The 22770-nt window shown below is 47.5% G+C and overlaps 1 protein-coding gene and 2 long non-coding RNA genes across 3 annotated transcripts in view; 1 reads left to right on the forward strand and 2 right to left on the reverse strand.

Moving 5' to 3' along the window:
• Positions 1–1418: 1418 nt before the first annotated feature.
• Positions 1419–9604, reverse strand: LOC144247882 (uncharacterized). The gene is made up of 5 exons (XR_013341355.1): positions 9540–9604; positions 8631–8699; positions 6821–6876; positions 5092–5185; positions 1419–1469 (listed from the first exon to the last, which is right to left on the reverse strand). It is a non-coding gene; the product is annotated as an uncharacterized LOC144247882 (long non-coding RNA).
• Positions 9605–15789: 6185 nt separating this feature from the next.
• On the reverse strand, positions 15790–17795 carry LOC110480553 (uncharacterized). The gene is made up of 3 exons (XR_002467128.2): positions 17747–17795; positions 17449–17513; positions 15790–15850 (listed from the first exon to the last, which is right to left on the reverse strand). It is a non-coding gene; the product is annotated as an uncharacterized LOC110480553 (long non-coding RNA).
• A 682-nt stretch (positions 17796–18477) lies between these two features.
• SGF29 (SAGA complex associated factor 29) overlaps positions 18478–22770 on the forward strand; it is a 19318-nt gene continuing 15025 nt past the window's right edge. The window contains exons 1-3 of the mRNA XM_077789546.1: positions 18478–18589; positions 21008–21083; positions 21165–21237. Of these exons, the coding sequence (XP_077645672.1) occupies positions 18515–18589; positions 21008–21083; positions 21165–21237 (224 nt within the window). The 5' untranslated portion in view covers positions 18478–18514. The remainder of the gene's footprint in view (positions 18590–21007; positions 21084–21164; positions 21238–22770) is intronic.

The following is a 22770-nucleotide window of genomic DNA, read 5'->3' on the forward strand; positions in this document are numbered from 1 at the left end:
ACTCCGTGGTCACTTATGGCTTCGTTTCCAGTAGTCACTCAGTGGTCACTCCAAGGCCAACTCAGTGGTCACTCAGTGGTCATTCAGTGACCATTCCAGTGGTCACTCCGTGGTCACTTGTGGCTTCATACCCAGTGGTCACTCAGTGGTCACTTCCAGGGTCACTCAGTGGTCACTCCATGGCCAATCCAGCGGTCACTCAGTGGTCACTCAATGGTCAGTTTAGGGTCACTTTGTGACCGATCCATGGGGTCACTCACTGATTACTCAGCGGTCACTCAGCAGTCACTCAGTGGTCACTCACTGGTCACTCAGTGGTCACTCACTGGTCACTCAGCGGTCACTCAGCGGTCACTCCTGGCCGCAGAAGACGGCGTGAGCGGCCAGGGCCGCCCCTCCGGCCGCGGCGATGGCGACTTCGGCCACCAGAGTGACCACAGCGACGGCCAGCGGCTGCTGGGGGAGGGGCACCTGCGGACAGCGGCCAGCGGTCACTCATGGGTCACTCAGGGGTCACTCGGGGTCACTCAGGGGTCAGTGGTCACTCAGGGGTCAGTGGTCACTCATTGGTCACTCAGGGTCATTCATTGGTCACTCACTGGTCACTCATTGGTCACTCATTGGTCACTCTTTGGTCACTCATTGGTCACTCATTGGTCACTCAGGGTCACTCAGGGATCACTCAGTGGTCACTCATTGGTCACTCATTGGTCACTCAGTGGTCACTCAGGGTCACTCAGGGTCACCCATTGGTCACTCATTGGTCACTCAGTGGTCACTCATTGGTCACTCAGTGGTCACTCATTGGTCACTCAGGGTCACTCATTGGTCACTCATTGGTCACTCATTGGTCACTCAGGGTCACTCAGGGGTCACTCATTGGTCTCTCATTGGTCACTCAGGGGTCACTCAGGGTCACTCAGGGGTCAGTGGTCACTCAGGGTCACTCAGTGGTCACTCAGGATCACTCAGGGGTCAGGGGTCACTCAGGGTCACTCAGGGGTCACTCAGGGTCACTCATTGGTCACTCAGGGTCACTCAGTGGTCACTCATTGGTCACTCACTGGTCACTCAGGGTCACTCATTGGTCACTCATTGGTCACTCAGGGTCACTCAGGGGTCACTCATTGGTCTCTCATTGGTCACTCGGGTCAGTGGTCACTCAGGGTCACTCAGGGGTCACTCATTGGTCTCTCATTGGTCACTCAGGGGTCACTCAGGGTCACTCAGTGGTCACTCATTGGTCACTCTGGTCACTCAGTGTCACTCAGGGTCACTCAGGGGTCACTCAGGGTCACTCATTGGTCACTCAGGGGGTCACTGACCTCTCCGGCCACGTTGGCGAATCCGTTCCCGTAGGCTCCGCCCCCCACCAGCCCCTCCCCCACCGCCAGCGCCGCGGCCAATCCCAGCCCGGGCAGCAGATGATTGACAGCCACGGCGGCCAATAGGAACGCGGCCAGCAGCACCTGGGGGCGGGGCCGGGGGAAAGGGCGGGAAAGGAGAGGAATGGGAAAAATGGGGAAAAACGGGGGAAAATGGGGAAAAAGGGGGGAAAATGGGGAAAAAAATGGGGGAAATGGGAGAAAAATGGGGAAAAACGGGGGGAAATGGGGGAAAACGGGGAAAAATGGGAAAAAATGGGAAAAAATGGGGGAAAATAGGGAAAAATGGAGAAAAAATGGGGAAAATGAGTTTAAAATGGGGGAAATTGGGGAAAAATGGGGGAATTTGGGAAAAATGGGGAAAATGCGAAAAAATGGGGGAAAAATGGGGAAAAATTGGGGAAAAATGGGGAGAAATTGAAAAAATGGGGGAAATGGGGGAAAAATGGGGGGAAGGGAAAAAGGGGGAAAAAATGGAAAAAATTAGGTTAAAATGGGGGAAATGGGGAATAAATGGGGAAAATGCGTTTAAAATGGGAGAAATGGGGAAAATTGGGAAAAATGGAGATAAATGGGGAAAAAATGGGGAAATTGGGGAAAAAATGGGGGGAAAAAGTGGGGAAAACAGGGAAAATTGGTAAAAAATGGGAAAAATGGGGAAAATGGGAAAATGGGGAAAATTGGGGGAAATGGGGGAAATTGGGGGAAAAACGAGTTAAAAATTGGGGAAATTGGAAAACATTTGGGGGAAATGGAAAAAATGGGGGGAAATGGGGAAAAATGGGGAAAATGAGTTAAAAATGGGGGTAATGGGGAATAAATGGGGTAAAATTAGTTGAAAATGGGAAATTGGGGAAAAATTGGGGAATGGGGAATAAATGGGTTAAAAATGGGGGAAATGGGGAAAAAATGGGGGGGGAATGGGGAAAAAAGGAAAAATTGGGGGGGAAAAAGGAGAGAAATGGGAAAAAAGAGTTAAAAATGGGGGAAATGGGGAAATTTGGATTGAAATCGGGGCAGGGCTGGGATCTATAGGTCAGACAGGATCTATAGGGCAGGATGTATTGATCTATAGGGCAGATCTATGGGGCAGGATCCATAGGTCAGGATCTATAGGGGCAGATCTATAGGGCAGGATCTATGGGGCAGGATCTATGGGACAGGATCTATGGGGCAGGATCTATGGGACAGACAGGATCTATAGGGCAGGATCCATAGGGGCAGATCTATAGGTAAAAATCTATGGGTCAGACAAGATCTATAGGTTAGGATCTATAGGGCAGGATCTGTAGGTCACACAGGATCTATGAGTCAGGATCTATAGGGCAGGATCTCCAGATTCACAGCTCAGGATCCATAGGTCAGGATCTATAGGGGCAGATCTATAGGTCAGGATCCATAGATCAGGATGCATGGGTCAGGATTTCAGGATCTATAGGTCAGACAGGATCCATAGTTCAGGATCCATAGGTCAGGATCCATAGGCCAGGATCCATAGGTCAGGATCCATAGGTCAGGATCCATGGGTCAGGATCCATGGGTCAGGATCCATAGATCCATAGTTCAGGATCCATGGGTCAGGATCCATAGGTCAGGATCCATAGGTCAGGATCTCAGGATCCATAGGTCAGGATCCATGGGTCAGGATACATGGGTCAGGATCCATAGGTCAGGATCTCAGGATCCATAGGTCGGTCAGGATCCATTGGTCAGGATCCATAGGTTGGGATCCATAGATCAGAATCCATGGGTCAGGATCCATGGGTCAGGACGTATAGATCCATGGGTCAGGATCTATAGGTCCATAGTTCAGGATCCATAGATCAGGATCTCAGGATCCATAGGTCAGGATCCATAGTTCAGGATCCATAGTTCAGGATCCATAGGTCAGGATCCATAGGTCAGGATCCATATATCCATAGTTCAGGATCCATAGGTCAGGATCTCAGGATCCATAGATCCGGAGGATCCATAGGTCAGGATCCATAGGTCAGGACGTATAGATCCATGGGTCAGGATCTATAGGTCCATAGTTCAGGATCCATAGTTCAGGATCCATAGATCCATGGGTCAGGATCCATAGATCCATAGTTCAGGATCAATAGATCCATGGGTCAGGATCCATAGATCCATAGTTCAGGATCCATAGATCCATGGGTCAGGATCTATAGGTCCATAGGTCAGGATCCATAGGTCAGGATCCATAGGTCAGGATCCATAGATCCATGGGTCAGGATCTATAGGTCCATAGTTCAGGATCCATGGGTCAGGATCCATAGATCCATAGGTCAGGATCCATAGATCCATGGGTCAGGATTCATAGATCCATAGTTCAGGATCCATAGATCCATAGGTCAGGATCCATAGATCCATGGGTCAGGATCCATAGGTCAGGATCTATAGTTCCATAGTTCAGGATCCATAGATCCATAGGTCAGGATCTCAGGATCCATGGGTCAGGATCTATAGGTCCATAGTTCAGGATCCATGGGTCAGGATTCATAGATCCATAGGTCAGGATCCATAGATCCATGGGTCAGGATCTATAGGTCCATAGTTCAGGATCCATAGGTCAGGATCCATAGATCCATAGGTCAGGATCCATAGGTCAGGATCTCAGGATCCATAGGTCAGGATCCATAGATCCATGGGTCAGGATCCATAGATCCATAGGTCAGGATCCATAGATCCATGGGTCAGGATCCATAGATCAGGATCTCAGGATCCATGGGTCAGGATCTATAGGTCCATAGTTCAGGATCCATGGGTCAGGATCCATAGGTCCATGGGTCAGGATCCATAGATCCATGGGTCAGGATCTATAGGTCCATAGTTCAGGATCCATGGGTCAGGATTCATAGATCCATAGGTCAGGATCCATAGATCAGGATCTCAGGATCCATGGGTCAGGATCCATAGATCCATAGGTCAGGATCCATAGATCCATGGGTCAGGATCCATAGATCCATGGGTCAGGATCTATAGGTCCATAGTTCAGGATCCATAGATCCATGGGTCAGGATCCATAGATCCATAGGTCAGGATCCATAGGTCAGGATCCATAGATCCATGGGTCAGGATCTATAGGTCCATAGTTCAGGATCCATAGGTCAGGATCTCAGGATCCATAGGTCAGGATCCATAGATCCATGGGTCAGGATCTATAGGTCCATAGTTCAGGATCCATAGGTCAGGATCCATAGATCCATAGGTCAGGATCTATAGGTCCATAGTTCAGGATCCATAGATCCATAGGTCAGGATCCATAGATCCATAGGTCAGGATCCATAGATCCATGGGTCAGGATCTATAGGTCCATAGGTCAGGATCCATAGATCCATGGGTCAGGATCCATAGATCCATAGGTCAGGATCCATAGGTCAGGATCCATAGATCCATGGGTCAGGATCTATAGGTCCATAGTTCAGGATCCATGGGTCAGGATCCATAGATCCATAGGTCAGGATCCATAGGTCAGGATCTCAGGATCCATAGGTCAGGATCCATAGATCCATAGGTCAGGATCCATAGATCCATGGGTCAGGATCCATGGGTCAGGATCCATAGATCCATAGGTCAGTATCCATAGATCCATAGGTCAGGATCCATAGGTCAGGATCTCAGGATCCATGGGTCAGGATCTCAGGATCCATAGGTCAGGATCCATAGATCCATAGGTCGGGACGTACAGATCCATAGGTCCCACCTGCGCCAGCGCCAGCCCCCAGAGGCGCCGCAGGCGGAGGCAGCGCAGGGACGAGCGGGAGGCGAAGACGCCGGCCTGGTACAGCAGCTGCAGCCTGGGCGGGAAGGGGTTAAAAAAACCACATTTCGGGGCTAAAATTCCGCATTTCGGGGGGTTAAAAATTGGGGGTTTCAGGGGTAAAAATTGGGATTGTTCCGGGGAAAATTTGGGGTTTTTTGGGGGTTAAAATGCGGGGTTTTGGGGTTAAAATTCGGGATTTCAGGGGTTAAAGTTTGGCAATTATGGGGTTAAAATTTGGGAGTTTCGGGGTTAAAATTCGGGAATTTTAGGGTTAAAATTTGGGATTTTGGGAGTTAAAATTTGGGAGTTTTGGGGTTAAAATTTGGGATTTTGAGGTTAAAATTTGGGATTTTGGGGGTTAAAATTCGGGGATTTTAGGGTTAAAATTTGGGATTTTTAGGGTTAAAATTTGGGATTTTGGGGTTAAAATTTGGGATTTTGGGGTTAAAAATTGGCATTTTGGGGTTAAAAATTGGCATTTTGGGGTTAAAAATTGGCATTTTGGGGATTAAAATTCAGGGTTTCGGGGGTTAAAATTTGGGGATTTTAGGGTTAAAATTGGGGATTTTGGGGTTAAAATTTGGGAATTTTCGGGGGAAAATTTGGGATTTTTTAAAGGGAAAATTCGGCAGGTTTGGGGGTCAAGGTTTGGGAGTTAAGGGGTTAAAAATGGGACTTTTGGGGATAAAATTTGGGAGTTTTGGGGTTAAAATTTTGGATTTCGGGGGTTAAAAATCGGGAATTTTGGGGTTAAAATTTGGGAATTTTAGAAATAAAATTTGGGAATTTTTGGGAGAGAATTTGGAATTTTGGGGATAAAATTCAGGGATTTTGGGGTTAAAATTTGGGATTTTGGGGGTTAGAATTGGGACCTTTTGAGGATAAAATTCGGAATTTTTGGGGTTAAAATTTGGGGATTTTAGGGTTAAAATTTGGGAGTTTTGGGGTTAAAATTTTGGATTTCGGGGGTTAAAAATCGGGAATTTTGGGGTTAAAATTTGGGAATTTTCGAGAAAAAATTTGGGAAGTTTTGGGAGAGAATTGGGAATTTTGGGGATAAAATTTGGGAATTTTTGAAGGTAAAATTTGGAATTTTTGGGGTTAGAATTGGGAACTTTTGAGAATAAAATTGGGAATTTTTGGGGTTAAAATTTGGGGATTTTAGGCAGAAAAATTGGAATTTTTGGGGATAAAATTTGGGAGTTTTGGGGAAAAAATTTGGAGATTTTGAGTATGAATTTTGGGGATAAAAATTGTAAATTTTGGGGTAAATTTGGGAATTTTTGGAGTTAAAAAATGCGATTTTGGTTTTAAAAACTGGGAATTTTTGGGGATAAAATTTGGGAATTTTGGGGTCAGCAATTGGGAATTTTTGGGTGTAAAATTTGGAAATTTTTGAGGATAAAATTGGGAATTTTGGGGATAAAATCAGGAATTTTTGAGGATAAAATTGGGAATTTTGTGGGTAAAATTTGGGAATTTTTGAGGATAAAATTGGGAATTTTGGGGATACAATCAGGAATTTTTGAGGATAAAATTGGGAATTTTGTGGGTAAAATTTGGGAATTTTTGAGGATAAAATGGGGAATTGTTGGGATAAATTTTAGAAAGGTCAGGTGGTAAATTTGGGAATTTTTGGGGTTAAATCCGGGGATTTCGGGGCACTCACGTGCGGTACTGGGCGCTGTGGGGGAGGGGCGAGGAGGGGAAGTAGAGCAGCTCCATCTGCGGGGGAGGGGCGGGGCTTAGCGCCCGGCCCCGCCCACGATTTGAATATGCAAATTAGGCCCCTCCCCACCCCGGGTCCGCCATCTTGGACCCTCCCACATCACAATCCGCCATTTTGGCCACACCCAAATCCGCCATTTTGGGCCCTCCCCCAAATCCACCATTTTGGCCACACCCCAGATCCGCCATTTTGGGCCCACACCAAATCCGCCATTTTGGCTCCTCCCCCAAATCCGCCATTTTGGGCCCACACCAAATCCACCATTTTGGTCCCACACCCAAATCCGCCATTTTGGCCCCTCCCCAAATCCGCCATTTTGGCCCCACCCCAATTCTGCCATTTTGTCCCCTCCCCACACCCAAATCCGCCATTTTGGCCCAACCCCAAATCCGCCATTTTGGCCCCTCTCCAAATCCGCCATTTTGGCCCCTCCCCCAAATCCGCCATTTTGGCCACACCCCAAATCCGCCATTTTGGCCCCTCCCCCACCCCAAATCCGCCATTTTGGCCCCACCCCAAATCCGCCATTTTGGCCCCTCCCCCAAATCCGCCATTTTGGCCCCACCCCAAATCCGCCATTTTGGCCCCTCCCCAAATCCGCCATTTTGGCCCCTCCCCAAATCCGCCATTTTGGCCCCTCCCTCACCCCAATTCTGCCATTTTGTCCCCTCCCCATCCAAATCCGCCATTTTGGCCCCTCCCCCAAATCTGCCATTTTGACCCTCCCCCCACCCCAAATCCGCCATTTTGGCCCCTCCCCCATCAAAATCCGCCATCTTGGCCCCTCCCCCACCCCTTTAGGCCCCTCCCACCCCAAATCCGCCATTTTGGCCCCTCCCCAACCCCAATTTCCCATTTAAGCCCCTCCCCCCAAATCGGCCATCTTGACCCCTCCCCACCCCAAATCCGCCATTTTAGCCCCTCCCCCATCAAAATCCGCCATCTTGGCCCCTCCCTCACCCCTTTAGGCCCCTCCCACCCCAAATCCACCATTTTGGCCCCTCCCATCATCAAAATCCGCCATCTTGGCCACTCCCCCACCCCTTTAGGCCCCTCCCCCACCAAAATCCACAATTTTGGTCCCTTCCCCCACCCCAAATCCGCCATTTTAGCCCCTCACCAACCCAAATTTCTCATTTAAGCCCCTCCCCCCAAATCGGCCATCTTGACCCCTCCCCACCCCAGATCCGCTATTTTAGCCCCTCCCCCATCAAAATCCGCCATTTTGGCCCATCCCCATCCCAAATCTGCCATTTTGGCCCCTCCCCCACCCCAGATCCGCCATCTTGGCTGCTCCCCATCAAAAATCCGCCATTTTAGACCCTCCCCCACCTCAAATCCGCCATTTTAGCCAATCCCCCCCCAAACCCGCCATTTTGGCCCCTCCCCATCAAAATCCGCCATTTTAGCCCCTCCCCCACCCAAAATCCACCATTTTGGCCCCTCCCCATAAAAATCTGCCATTTTAGACCCTCCCCCACCCCTTTAGGCCCCTCCCCCACCCCAAACCCGCCATTTTGGCCCCTCCCCCACCCCTTTAGGCCTACCCCCCACCCTAAATCCGCCATTTTGGCCCCTCCCCCATCAAAATCCGCCATTTTAGACCCTCCCCCACCCCAAATCCGCCATTTTAGTCCCTCCCCACCCCAGTTTTAGCCCCTCCCCGACCCATCAAGCCCCTCCCCCCCATCCAGCCCCTCCCCCACCCCTTGAGGCCCCTCCCCCACCCGCCAGGCCCTGCCCCTCTCACCAGCCCCTGGTTAACGAAGTACTCGGCGAAGTAAACGAGGCCCAGCGGCGCCCCCTGGCGGAGCGCGGCCTGCGGGGGGCGGGGCCGGCTCAGGCCATGCCCCTTCCCCTCCCCAAGCCCCTCCCCCTTTCCTCCAGCCCCTCCCCCGAATTCCCCCGCTTTGAACCAAAAATGCCGAAATTTTCATTCCCAAATTCCCCGCTTTTCCACGCGAATATTGAAATTTTATCCCAAAAATTCCCAAATTTTCATCCCCAAAATTCCCAAATTTTATCCCCAAAATTCCCAAATTTCATCCCCAAAATTTCCCAAATTTTGTCCCCAAAATTTCAAAATTTTAACACCAAAATTCCTAAATTTTCTCACCCAAATCCCACAATTTCATCCCCAAAATTCCCAAATTTTGATACAAAAATTTCTAAATTTTCCCCCCAAGATCCCAATTTTAACCCCAAAAATTCCCAAATTTTTTACCCCAAAATTGCCAATTTTAACCCCAAAAATTCCCAATTTTAACCCCAAAAATTCCCAATTTCTTTACCCCAAAATTGCCAATTTTAACCCCAAAAATTTCCAATTTTTTTAAACCCAAAAATTCCCATTTTTTAACCCAAAAATTCCCAATTTCAACCCCCAAAATTCCAAAATATTCTCCCAAAAATTCCCAATTTTAACTCCCAAAATTGCCAATTTTAACCCCAAAAACTCCCAAATTTTTTTACCCCAAAATTCCCAATTTCAACCCCAAAAACTCCCAAATTTTCCCCCCAAAATTCCCAATTTTAACCCCAAAAATTCCCAATTTTTTACCCCCAAAAATCCCAATTTTAACCCCAATTTCCCAGTTAAGGCCCGCCCCTTTGTCCCCTTGGCCCCGCCCCTTTCCCCATTGGCCACGCCCCTTGTCACCTTGGCCACGCCCCATTTCTCGGCCCAGGCCCCGCCCCCTTGGCCGGGGGGGGGCAGGGGCGGCTCGGGTGGGGGGGGAGGGGCGGGGCCCAGCAGGAAGAAAAAACTGAAGAAAAAAAAGGGAAAAAACGGGGAAAAAATTAAAAATATTCATTAAAATATGACGTGGGCGGGGCCAAGCGAGGCCACGCCCACTCCGGGAGGGGTTTGGCGGGAAAACGGGGAAATTTGGTGGGAAAATTGGGAGTTTTGGGGTTAAAATTTGGGGTTTTTTAGAGTCATTTTGGGACTTTTTGGGGATACAAATTTGGGATTTTGGGGTTAAAATTTGGGAATTATTTGGGTTAAAATTCGGGAATTTTTGGGATAAAATTTGGGAATCTTGGGTTAAAAATTGGGGAATTTGGGGATTTTTGGGATGCATTTTGGGGATTTTGGGGTTAAAAATTGAGAATTTTGGGGTAAAATTTGGTATTAATATGGTTTAAAAATCTGGAAATTTGGGGTTAAAATTTGGGAATTTTCGGGGCTTAAAATGGGAAGTTCAGGGGTAAAAATTTGAGAATTTCGGGGGTAAAATTTGGGAATTTTGGGGATAAAAATTTAGAATTTTGTGGATAAAATTGGGAGTTTTGGGGATAAAATTTGGGAATTTTGGGTTAAAAATGGGGAAATTTCAGGACAAAACTTAAGAATTTTGGAATAAAATTAGGAATTTTTGGGTTAAAATTTGGGAAAATTTCGGGTTTTAAATCGGGATGTTTAGGGGTAAAAATTTGAGAATTTTGGGGATAAAATTTGGGAATTTTTGGGTTAAAATTTGGGAAATTTTGGGGTTAAAATTTGGGATTTTTTGGGATAAAATTTGGGAATTTTTGGGATAAAATTTGGTAAATTTTGGGTTAAAATTTGAGAAATTTTGGGTTAAAATTTGGGAATTTTTGGGATAAAATTTGGGAATTTTTGGGATAAAATTTGGGAAATTTTGGGGTTAAAATTTGGGAATTTTTGGGATAAAATTTGGGAAATTTTGGTTTAAAATTTGGGAATTTTTGGGGCTAACATTTGGGAATTTTGGGGTTAACTTTTGGGAATTTTGGGTGGGGAAAAAAGCGAATTTTGGACTCACCTGAGCAGCATGAGGGGGGGGAGGGCCAGGAAGGGCAGCAGCGCCTGGGGGAGGGGCAGCCACGCCCGCAGCCCCCAAAAAGCCAAAGCCCCGCCCAGGCCGGCCCCGCCCGTCCCCGATGACCAATAGGAGAGCCCGGAGCTGCGGGGGGCGGAGCCGAGTCAGATTGGCCACGCCCACTTCGAATTCCGCTTTTTTTCCGGCGATTTTTGGACCCGATTTTGGTGATTTTTGACCCAAATTTGGATAATTTAAGCCTATTTTTAAGCCACACCCCCGTTTTTGCATAGCCACGCACACAACCCAAAAAAATTTTAATAATTTTGCTGATTTTTGACCAAATTTGGCCAATTTTTACTCATTTTGGGTGATTTTGACCCAATTTTGGTGATTTTTGACCCAATTTTGGGAGATTTCAACAAATTTTGAAGCCTTGACCCCAATTTGCATAGCCACGCCCACCCACAAGAAGCCCCACCCACCTCACCCCGCCCCAAAATCATAATTTGGTAATTTTAAACCAAATTTGGCCAATTTAGGTGATTTTGACCCAATTTTGGTGATTTTTGACCCAATTTTGGGAGATTTCAACAAATTTTGAAGCCTCGACTCCAATTTGCATAGCCACGCCCACCCACAAGAAGCCCCACCTCCAATCTCTTTTTTTGCAATTTTTTACCAAATTTGGCAATTTTTGGACAGATTTTGGGTGATCTTGACCCAATTTTGGTGATTTTTCACCCAATTTTGGGAGATTTAAACCAATTTTAAAGCCTCAGCCCCAATTTGCATAGCCACGCCCACCCACGAGGAGTCCCGCCCACTTTGCCCTGCCCCAATCCAAATTTTTATAATTTTTTACCAAATTTGGCAAATTTTGACCAATTTAGGTGATTTTGACCCAATTTTACAGATTTTTGATCCCATTTTTAGAGATTTCAACCAATTTTAAAGCCTCAGCCCCAATTTGCATAGCCACGCCCACCCTTGAGAAGCCCCGCCCACTTTGCCCCGCCCCCATCCTAATTTTGGTAATTTTGGACCAAATTTGGCCGATTTCACCCCAAATTTTTTGGGTTTTTTTTGTCTCCTCCCCCTTCTGAGGCGTGGCCCCAGGTGGGCGTGGCCATGGGGTGAGGCCACGCCCCCCGAGCGAGGCCACGCCCCCTTACCTGGGGTAGGAGGAGGCCAAGGTGAGGAAGGTGACCTCGCCAAGCCCCGCCCCCGCGCTGCCCAGCGCCACACCTGAGTGACCAATGAGTGACCGTGAGTGACCAGTGAGTGACCAGTGAGTGACCAATGAGTGACCGTGAGTGACCAGTGAGTGACCAGTGACCTTGAGTGACCCTGAGTGACCAGTGAGTGACCACTGACCCTGAGTGACCAATGAGTGACCGTGAGTGACCAGTGAGTGACCGTGAGTGACCAGTGAGTGACCAGTGAGTGACCAGTGAGTGACCAGTGAGTGACCAGTGAGTGACCGTGAGTGACCAGTGAGTGACCACTGACCCTGAGTGACCCTGAGTGACCAATGAGTGACCAATGAGTGACCAATGAGTGACCACTGAGTGACCAGTGAGTGACCAATGAGTGACCGTGAGCGACCAGTGAGTGACCACTGAGTGACCACTGAGTGACCAATGAGTGACCACTGAGTGACCAATGAGTGACCAATGAGTGACCCTGAGTGACCCCGAGTGACCCCTGAGTGACCAGTGAGTGACCAATGAGTGACCGTGAGTGACCAGTGAGTGACCATGAGTGACCAGTGAGTGACCAGTGAGTGACCAGTGAGTGACCACTGACCCTGAGTGACCCTTAGTGACCGTGAGTGACCAGTGAGTGACCAAGGAGTGACCCTGAGTGACCAGTGAGTAACCAATGAGTGAGCAATGAGTGACCCCGAGTAACCAATGAGTGACACCCTGAATGACCCGAGTGACCCCGAGTGACCCCGAGTGACCCTGACTGACCAATGAGTGACCGCTGAGTGACCAATGAGTGACCTCTGAGTGACCCCGAGTGACCCTGAGTGACCCCGAGTGACCCCGAGTGACCCTGAGTGACCCCGAGTGACCCCGAGTGACCGCTGAGTGACCACTCACCCCCCAGGCCGCTCAGGGTCCCTCTGGCCGCGGCCACGGCGCTGAGGCTGCCCCAGAGGCAGAGAGCCACGGCCACAGCGCGGCACCTGCGGGACACAAATTCCATTTTTTAGCCCCAAAATCCCATTTATTTACCCCAAAAATCCCTTTTTCCCCCTAAAAATACCTTTTTACCCCTAAAAAACCCTTTTTTCCCCTAAAAATTACTTTTTTCCCCCTAAAAATACCAATTTTTCCATTAAAAATTTGCATTTTTTCCCCATAAAAATTCAATTTTTCACCCCAAAACTATCTTTATTTACCCAAAAATTCCATTTTATAAAATCAAAATATTTTTTTTACCAAAAAGATCGATTTTCCTCTCCCCAAAATTCCTTTTTTCCACCTAAAAATTCCCTTTTTTTACCTCAAAATTCCCCTTTTTTACCCCAGAATTCCCTTTTCTCCACTAAAAACTCCTTTTTTCCCTCTAAAATTTGCATTTTTTCCCCACAAAAATTCCTTTTCCCCCTAAAATCTCTTTTTTCCTTTAAAAATTTTCCCTCTAAACTTTGCATTTTTTCCCCATAAAAATTCCCTTTTCACGCTAAAATTTGCATTTTTCCCCAATAAAAATTCCCTTTCCCCTCTAAAATTTGCATTTTTCCCCATAAAAATTCCCTTTCTCCTCTAAAATTTGCAACTTTCCCCCTTAAAAATTCCCTTTCCTCTCTAAAATTAGCTTTTTTTCCCCATAAAAATTCCCTTTTCCCTGTAAAATTTGCAATTTTTTCCCCATAAAAATTCCTTTTTTTCTCTAAAATCTGCAATTTTTCCCAATAAAAATTCCCTTTCCCCTCTAAAATTCGCATTTTTCCCCATAAAAATTCCCTTTCCTCTCTAAAATTCGCATTTTTTCCCCATAAAAATTCCCTTTCCTCTCTAAAATTTTCAATTTTTTCCCCACAAAAATTCCATTTCCCTCTAAAACTCACATTTTTTTCCCCATAAAAACTCACTTTTTTCACCCCAAATCCCCTTTTACCCCCCAAAAAATTCCCCTTTCTCATTTCCCCTCCCCAAAATCTCCATTTTCCCCCCAAAATCCCCTCCCTGCTTTAGCCCCGCCCCATTTAAGCCCCGCCCCCTTTAAGCCCCGCCCCTTTAGGCCCCGCCTCTTTAAGCCCCGCCCCTTTAGGCACCGCCCCTTTAAGCCCCGCCCCCTTTAAGCCCCGCCCCTTTAGGACACGCCCCTTTAGGCCCCGCCCCTTTAGGCCACGCCCCTTTAAGACTCGCCCCTTTAAGCCCCGCCCCTTTCTCACCTGTCGGGCAGGTACGGCCCCACCAGGGGCAGCAGCAGCTTCACCACCAGGGCGGGAACGACGTCGGCCAATAGGACGGCCTGAGGGGCGGGGCCAGGCCACGCCCACTTAAGCCACGCCCACTTTAAACCCCGCCCAATCACAATCCGGCTCTCCAAAGCCCCGCCCCTTTTAGCCACACCCAAACCCCACCTATTTAAGCCCCGCCCACTCAGTTCACGATATTTTAAGCCCCTCCCACTTAGGCCCCACCCATCTAAGTCCCACCCCCTTAATCCACCCTTGTTAAGCCCCACCCCCTTAATTTCCAATAATTTAAGCCACGCCCACTTAATCCACACCTCCTTAAGCTCCTCCCACTTAAGCCCCACCCCTTTCGATCCCTGTCACTTTAAGCCCCGCCCATTTAAGCCCCGCCCATTTAAGTCCCACCCCTTCAAGCTCCTCCCATTTAAGCCATGCTCATTTAAGCCACGCCCCTTTAAACTCCACCCCTTTAAGCCCCTCCCATTTAAGACACACCCATTTAAGCCCCTCCCACTTAAACCTCCACCCCTTAAAGCCTTTGCCATTTAAGCCCCACCCCTTTAAGGTCCTCCCACTTAAGCCACACCCCTTTATGTTTTCCCCCTTTAAGCCCCGCCCCTTTAAGCCCCTCCTATTTAATTCCCATTATTTAAACCCCACCCATTTAAGCCCCGCCCCTTCAATCCCCTCCTATTTAAATCCCATTAATTAAACCCCACCCATTTAAGCCCCGCCCCTTCAATCCCCTCCTATTTAATTCCCATTCATTAAACCCCACCCATTTAAGCCCCGCCCCTTTAAATTCCACTCCTTAAGCCCCGCCCATTTAAGCCCCACCCATTTAAGCTCCACCCATCAAGTCCCTCCTATTTAATTCCCATTATTTAAGCCCCACCCATTTAAACCCCGACCCTTTAAGCCCCTCCTATTTAATCCCCATTATTTAAACCACGCCCATTTAAGCCCCGCCCCTTTAAATTCCACTCCTTAAGCCACGCCCATTTAAGTCCCACCCCTTAAAGCTCCTCCCATTTAAGCCACGCCCATTTAAGTCCCACCCATCAAGTCCCTCCTATTTAATTCCCATTATTTAATCCCAACCCATTTAAGCCCCGCCCCTTTAAGTCCCTCCTATTTAATTCCCATTATTTAAACCACGCCCATTTAAGCCCCGCCCCTTTAAATTCCACTCCTTAAGCCCCGCCCATTTAAGCCCCACCCATTTAAGCTCCACCCATCAAGTCCCTCCTATTTAATTCCCATTATTTAATCCCAACCCATTTAAGCCCCGCCCCTTCAAGCCCTGCCTATTTAATCCCCATTATTTTAACCACGCCCATTTAAGCCCCGCCCCTTCAATCCCCTCCTATTTAATCCCCATTATTTAAACCACGCCCATTTAAGCCCCGCCCCTTCAATCCCCTCCTATTTAATCCCCATTATTTAAACCACGCCCATTTAAGCCCCGCCCCTTAAATTACCATCCCTTAAGCCCCGCCCCCTTAAGCCCCACCCACCCCGGTCCCCACAGGGTCGCAGTCGTGCCGGCTCCGATTCCGTGGCTCCTCCCCCTAAAAAACCCCGGGAAAAATCCCAAAAAATTCCAGTCAGAAAAGGGGCGTGGCCACCCAAAAAGGGGGCGTGGTCCCCCAAAAGGGGGCGTGGCCACTCACAGGGCGTGGCTCCAGCAGGTCGCGGGCGGCGCTGAGCATCACCACGTACGGGAGGTTGTTGCACAGCCCCAAAATCCTGCGGTGGGCGGGGCTTAAAGGGGCGTGGCCACGCGGGGGGCGTGGCCACGGGTGGGCGTGGTTTGCCGGGAAAAGGCGTGGTTATGGTGGAAGGGGAGGGGCTAAAACGGGGCAGGTTTGGCGGGAAAATTTGGGGGGTGAATGGGTGTGGTCAAAGGGGGCGGGGCTTAAGTGGGCTCAGTTTTTGCGGGAAATTTTGGGGGTGAGGCTGGGGGCGTGGTCATTGAGGTGGGCGTGGTCACAGGTGTGGGGGGTCAAAATGGGCGGGGCTTAAATGGGTGGGGTGCCCCCAAAAATGGCTCAAATTTGGCGGGAATTTTTTAAACGGGGGAGGGGCTAAAAGAGGTGTGGCCACATGAGGGTGTGGTCCGAGTGGGCGTGGCTTAAATGGGTGGGGTGCCCCAAAAATGGCTCAATTTTGGCGGGAATTTCTCAAATAGGGGAGGGGCTTAAAGGGGTGCGGCCACATGAGGGTGTGGTCCAAGTGGGCGTGGCTTAAATAGGTGGAGTGTCCCAAAAATGGCTCAATTTTGGCGGGAATTTATCAAATAGGGAGGGGCTTAAAGGGGTGGGGTCACGACAGGGTGTGGTCCAAGTGGGCGGGGCTTAAATGGGTGGGGTTCCTAAAAAAAGGCTCAATTTTGGCGGGAATTTCTCAAATAATGGAGGGGCTAAAAGGGGTGTGGCCACATCAGGGTGTGGTCCCAGTGGGCGGGGCTTAAATGGGTGGGGTGCCCCAAAAATGGCTCAATTTTGGCGGGAATTTCTCAAATGGGGAGGGGCTAAAAGGGTGTGGCCAACCAGGGTGTGGTCCCAGTGGGCGGGGGCTTAAATGGGTGGAGTGTCCCAAAAATGGCTCAATTTTGGCAGGAATTTATCAAATGGGGGAGGGGCTTAAAGGGGTGTGGTCACACCAGGGTGTGGTCCAGATGGGCGGGGCTTAAATGGGTGGAGTGTCCCAAAAATGGCTCAATTTTTGGCGGGAATTTATCAAATGGGGGAGGGGCTTAAAGGGGTGTGGCCACACCAGGGTGTGGTCCAGATGGGCGGGGCTTAAATGGGTGGAGTGTCCCAAAAATTGCTCAATTTTGGCGGGAATTTCTCAAATACAGGAGGGGCTTAAAGGGGTGTGGTCCAAGTGGGCGGGGCTTAAATGGGTGGGGTTCCTAAAAAAAGGCTCAATTTTGGCGGGAATTTCTCAAATGCGGGAGGGGCTTAAAGGGGTGTGGTCAAAGTGGGGCGTGGCTTAAATGGGTGGAGTGTCCCAAAAATGGCTCAGTTTTGGCGGGAATTTCTCAAATGCGGGAGGGGCTTAAAGGGGTGTGGCTACACCAGGGTGTGGTCCAAGTGGGTGTGGCCTAAATGGGTGGGGTGCCCCAAAATGGCTCAATTTTGGCGGGAACTGTGGGGTTTTTAAGATGTGGGAGGGGCTTAAATGGGCGTGGCCACCCAAAGTGGGTTTGGTCCAAAATGGGCGGGGCTTAAATGGGTGGGGGTGTCTCCAAAATGTGTTAAGTTTTGGCGGGAAATTTTAGGGGTTTAGAGATGTGGGAGGGGCTTAGGGGGCGTGGCTTCTGGTGGGGGCGGGGCACTCACCAAAAAGCGGCTCCGATTCGCCAGGAGGAGGTCGGAGGGGGCGGGGGCCGGGGCGGAGTCTTCATCTGGGAGGGGGAGGGGAAGAGAAAAGTTTCCAAAAGGGATTTTGGGGCAATTTTGGGAGATTTTGGGGTTGTTTTAGGAACTTTTGGGGTTGTTTTTTCCCATCCCGCTCCCCACTCCCGGTTCCATTTCCCGCCTCCATTCCTGTCCCTTTATCCCCGTTTTAATTTTAGGTTTTTATCCCGAAATCCCGATTTTTAACCTCATTTTTAACCCAGATTTTTTCCCCTCTCACCTTCCTGCAGCAGCGGTTCCTCATCCGCCATGTTGCACGCCGGTCATGTGACACCGCCATCACGTGATTTTCCCAAACTGAATCCCCATTGGGAGCTGGTGGGCGTGGCTTTGAGACAGAAAAATCCATATTAATGAGCGTAGGGCGTGGCTTTGCATTGAGTTCATTCATAAAAAACCACTATTGTGGGCGTGGCTTAAGAGCTCATAAATAATAATGCCACACACGCGCTGATTTGCGCCATATATGGTTAAAAGGGCGTGGTTTTCACCATATATGGCGCGAAATGCGCGTGGCTTAAGAATTATAAATAATAATGCCACGCAGGCGCGGCTTTGCACCATGTAAGGGTAAAAGGGGCCTGGTTTTGACCATATATGGCGCGAAATGCGTGTGGCTTAAGAATTATAAATAATAATGCCACGCAGCCGCGGCTTTGCACCATATAAGGGTAAAAGGGGCGTGGTTTTGAGTATATATGGCGCGAAGTGGGCGTGGCTTGTGTCCCCTTTCCTCCTCTTTGCTGCCCTGAGTTTAGGCGCGGGTTTGCGCCATATAAGGGAAGGGGGCGTGGTTTTGACCATATATGGTTCGAAGTGGGCGTGGCTTTACCAGCTCCCCCGAGCCTGGGCGTGGTTTTGCCCATATATGGTTCGAAGTGGGCGTGGCTTACGCCCCCCTCCCGCTTCTCCCCTGAGGAGGCGCCGCCATTTTCTCCCCCCGCCGCCATTTTCTGCCCCCCCCCCCCCAATCCCTGTTTTTCCCCTCATGGCGCTCGTCTCGGCCGATTCGCGCATCGCGGAGCTGCTGGGGGAGCTGCACCAGCTCATCAAACAGACGCAGGTACCTCGATTTATTTAGTTTTTTTTTTAGGATTTTTGGGGTTTTTTTCCCCCCTCGGAGTTTCCCCGTTTTGCAGCCCCGGGTCCCGTTTGGCCCCGAGGGATCCTCAAGGGTTTCGGTGTTTTCGAAATCTTTCCGCTCAGGAGCCCAAAATCAACAATTCCACCCCAAAATCCATTTTTTTTCCCCCTCGGGGATCCCAAAAATCATCTATTTCACCCCAAAGATCACCAATTTTACCACAAAAATGACCCATTTCCCACCAAAATCACCAATTTCATCCCAAAATCAACTTACTTTTCCCTCAGGGATCTCAAAAATCACCCATTTCACCCCAAAAATCACCTATTTTACCCCCAAAATTACCCGTTTTGCCCCAAAATCACCAATTTCATCCCAAAATAAACTTTTTTTCCCTCACGAACCCCAAAAATGACCCATTGAACCCCAAAATCAGTTTTTTCCCCTCAGAGATCCCCAAAATCACACATTTCTCCCCAAAATAAACTTTTCCCCCCTCAGGGGTCCCAAAAGTCACCCATTTCACCCCAAAATAACATATTTTCCCCTCACTGATTACAAAAATCATCCATTTCCTCCCAAAATTGACTTTTTTCCCCTCAGGGATCCCCAAATTAACCCATTTCACCCCCAAAACCACACATTTTCACCCCAAAATCAAAATTTTCCCCCTCACAAACCTCAAAATCACCAAATTCACCCCAAAATCAACAATATCACCCCAAAATCAGCTTTTTTTACACTCGGTGATACCAAAAATCACCAATTTCACCCCAAAATCACCAATTTCACCCCAAAATCACCAATTTCACCCAAAATCACTTTTTTCTCCTCAGAAATCCAAAAATCAGCCATTTCTCCCAAAATCAACTTTTCCCCCCTCAGGAATCCCAAAAATCACCAATTTCACCCCAAAATCACCCATTTTACCCCAAAACCAACTATTTTCCCCTTCACAAACCCCAAAAATCCATTTCACCCCAAAATTATCAAACTTACCCCAAAATCAATTTTATTTCTCCTCACAGACCCCCCAAATCACCAATTTCACCCTAAAAATCGCCCATTTCACCCTAAAAGCAACTTTTTTCCCTCTCAAAGACCCCAAAAATCAGTCATTTCACCCCAAAAACACCCATTTCACCACAAAAATCACCCATTTCACCCCAAAATCACCCATTTCTCTCCAAAATTAACTTTCTTCCCCCTCACAGATCCCAAAAATCACCATTTCACCCCAAAATTAAATTTTTCTCCACTCAGGGATTCCCAAAATCGCCCATTTCACCCCAAAATCACCAATTTCATCCCAAAATATATTTTTTCCCCTCAGGTATCCCAAAAATCACTAATTTCACCCCAAAATCAATTTTATTTCTCCTCACAGATGCCCAAAATCACCCATTTCACCCAAAATCACCTTTTTTCCCCTCTGGAATCTCAAAAATTACCAATTTCACCCCAAAAATTGTCTATTTCACCCCAAAATAAATTATTCCCCCTCATGAACCCCAAAATCACCCATTTCACCCCAAATTCAATTTTTCTTTCTACTCACGGATCCTAAAAATCACCCATTTCACCTCAAAATCAACTTTTTTTTTGCACCTTTCACCTTTTTTTCTTCATTTCCCGCTTTTTTCTCATTTTCCCCTTTTTTCCCCTTCTTTTTTCTTCATTTTCCCCTTTTTTCTAATTTGCCCCCTTTTTCTCTCCTTTTTCTTTAATTTCCCCCTTTTTCCCTAATTTTACCTCTTCCTTCTTTTCTTAATTTCCCCCTATTTTTTCTAATTTTCCTCCCTTCCCCTCCTTTTTTCTCTCATTCCCCCCTTTCTCCTCATTTTTCTTCATTTTCCCCCTTTTTCATTCCCCCATTTCTCCTCCTTTTTTCTTTAATTTCCCTTTTTTCCTTATTTTCCCCTTCCCTCATTTTTTTTAATTTCCCTTTCCCTCCTTTTTCTTCATTTCCCCCTTTTTTCTTCATTTCCCCTTTTTCTCCTAATTTTCCCCATTTTCTCCTCATTTCCCCCTTTTTTCCCTATTTCCCCCCCTTTCTTCTCATTTTCCTTAATTCCCCACTTTTTTCCTAATTTCCCCCCTTTTTTCCCCTCCTTTTTCTTTTTCCCTCAATTTTTTCCTAATTTTACCCTTTTTTCTTCATTTGCCCCTTTTTCCCTAATTTCCCCCCTTTTCCCTCCTTTTTTCTTCACTTCCCCCTTTTTTTCCTAATTTCCCCTTTTCCCTCCTTTTTTCTTCATTTCCCCCTTTTTTCCTAATTTCCCCCCTTTTTCCTCCTTTTTTCATAATTTCCCCCTTTTTTTCCTGATTTTCCCCTCTTTCCCCCCCTTTTTCCCTAATTTCCCCAATTTTCCCCAAATCCCCAATTTTCCCCCTCAGGAGGAGCGCTCCCGCAGCGAGCACAACCTGGTGAACATCCAGAAGACGCACGAGCGGATGCAGACAGAGAACAAAAGTAAAAAATTTCCCAGATTTAAAGGGAATTTTGGGGGAATTTTGGGGCTTTTCAGCACATTTTGACCCCAAATTCATTTAGTTTCCCCCTATTACCGCACCAAGCTCCGAGGGCTCTACACCACAGCCAAGGCTGATGCCGAAGCCGAGTGCAAGTGAGTCCAAAATTCTCATTTTTAAACCCAAAAATCTCAAATTCCTCACATTCCCACTTTATCCTTCAAATTCCCATTTTTTCTTCAAATTCCATTTTATCCCTTCAAATTCCTATTTTATCCCCTCAAATTCCATTTTTTTCCCCTTCAAATTCCATTTTTCCCCTTCAAATTCCCATTTTTTCGGCAGTTTCCCACTTTTTCCTCACAGTTCCCTCCTTTTTCGTCCAATTCCTCCTTTTCCCTCACAATCCATTTTTCCCTCAAACTCCCATTTTCCTTCAATCCTCTCCTTTTTCCTCAAATACCCCATTTTTATCCTTTTTTTTCATTTTTCTCCTCAAATTCTCCTTTTTCCCCACAATTCCCCTCAAACTGCCCCATTTTTCCTCTCAGTTTCCTCAATTTCTTTTTTCCTCAATCCTTTTCTTTCTCACAATTCTCCCAATCCCTCAAATTCCGCCCTTTCCAATTCCCTCCTTTTCTTTTCCTTCCAAATCCCTTTTTCTTTACAATTCCCTCCTTTCCCCTCACAATTCCATTTTCCCCTCAAACTCCCCCATTTTTCCTCTCTATCCCCTCCTTTTCTCAAATTCCCTTTTCCTCAAATCCTCCAGTTTTCCCACAATTCCCTCCTTTCCCTCACAATTCATTTTCCCCTCAAACTGCCCCATTTTTCTCTCAATCCCTGTTTTTCCCTCAACCCTCAAATCCCCCCCTTTCCCTCCCAATTCCTCCTTTTTCTTTACAATTCCCCATTTCCTTCCCAAATCCCTTTTCTTTACAATTCCCTCATTTTTTTCCCTCCAATTCCCCCTTTTCTTTACAATTCCTCCTTTCCCTCCACTTCCCCTTTTTCCTCCCAATTCCCTTATTTTCTCACAATTCCCCCTTTTTCCTCCCAATTCCCTCCTTTTCCTTTACAATTCCCCTTTTCCTTTCCAAATCCCTTTTTCTTTACAATTCCCTCCTTTTCCCTCACAATTCCATTTTTCCCCTCAAACTCCCCATTTTTCCTCTCTATCCCCTCCTTTTTCTCAAATTCCCTTTTTTTCCCTCAATCTTCCAGTTTTCCCACAATTCCCTCCTTTCCCCTCACAATTCCATTTCCCCCTCAACTCCCCCATTTTCCCTTCAATCCCTCCTTTTTCCTCCCAATTTCCCCCTTTTTCCTTCACAATTCCCTCCTTTTTCTTCCCAAATCCCTTTTCTTTACAATTCCCTCCTTTCCCTCACAATTCCATTTTCCCCCTCAAACACCCCCATTTTTCCTCTCTATCCCCTCCTTTTTCCTCAAATTCCCTTTTTTTCTCCTCAAATTCTCCCTTTTTCCCCACAATTCCCTCCTTTTCCCTCACAATTCCATTTTTCCCCTCAAACTGCCCCATTTTTCCTCTCAATCCCGTTTTTTTTCCCTCAATTTTCCCTTTTTTTCCCTCAATCCCCCCTTTCCCTCCCAATTCCCTCCTTTTTCTTTACAATTCCCCATTTTCAATCCCTTTTTCTTTACAATTCCCTCATTTTTTATTCCCC

The sequence above is a fragment of the Lonchura striata genome, chromosome 35, assembly GCF_046129695.1.
Source record: "Lonchura striata isolate bLonStr1 chromosome 35, bLonStr1.mat, whole genome shotgun sequence".
NCBI classification, from domain to species: Eukaryota; Metazoa; Chordata; class Aves; order Passeriformes; family Estrildidae; genus Lonchura; species Lonchura striata.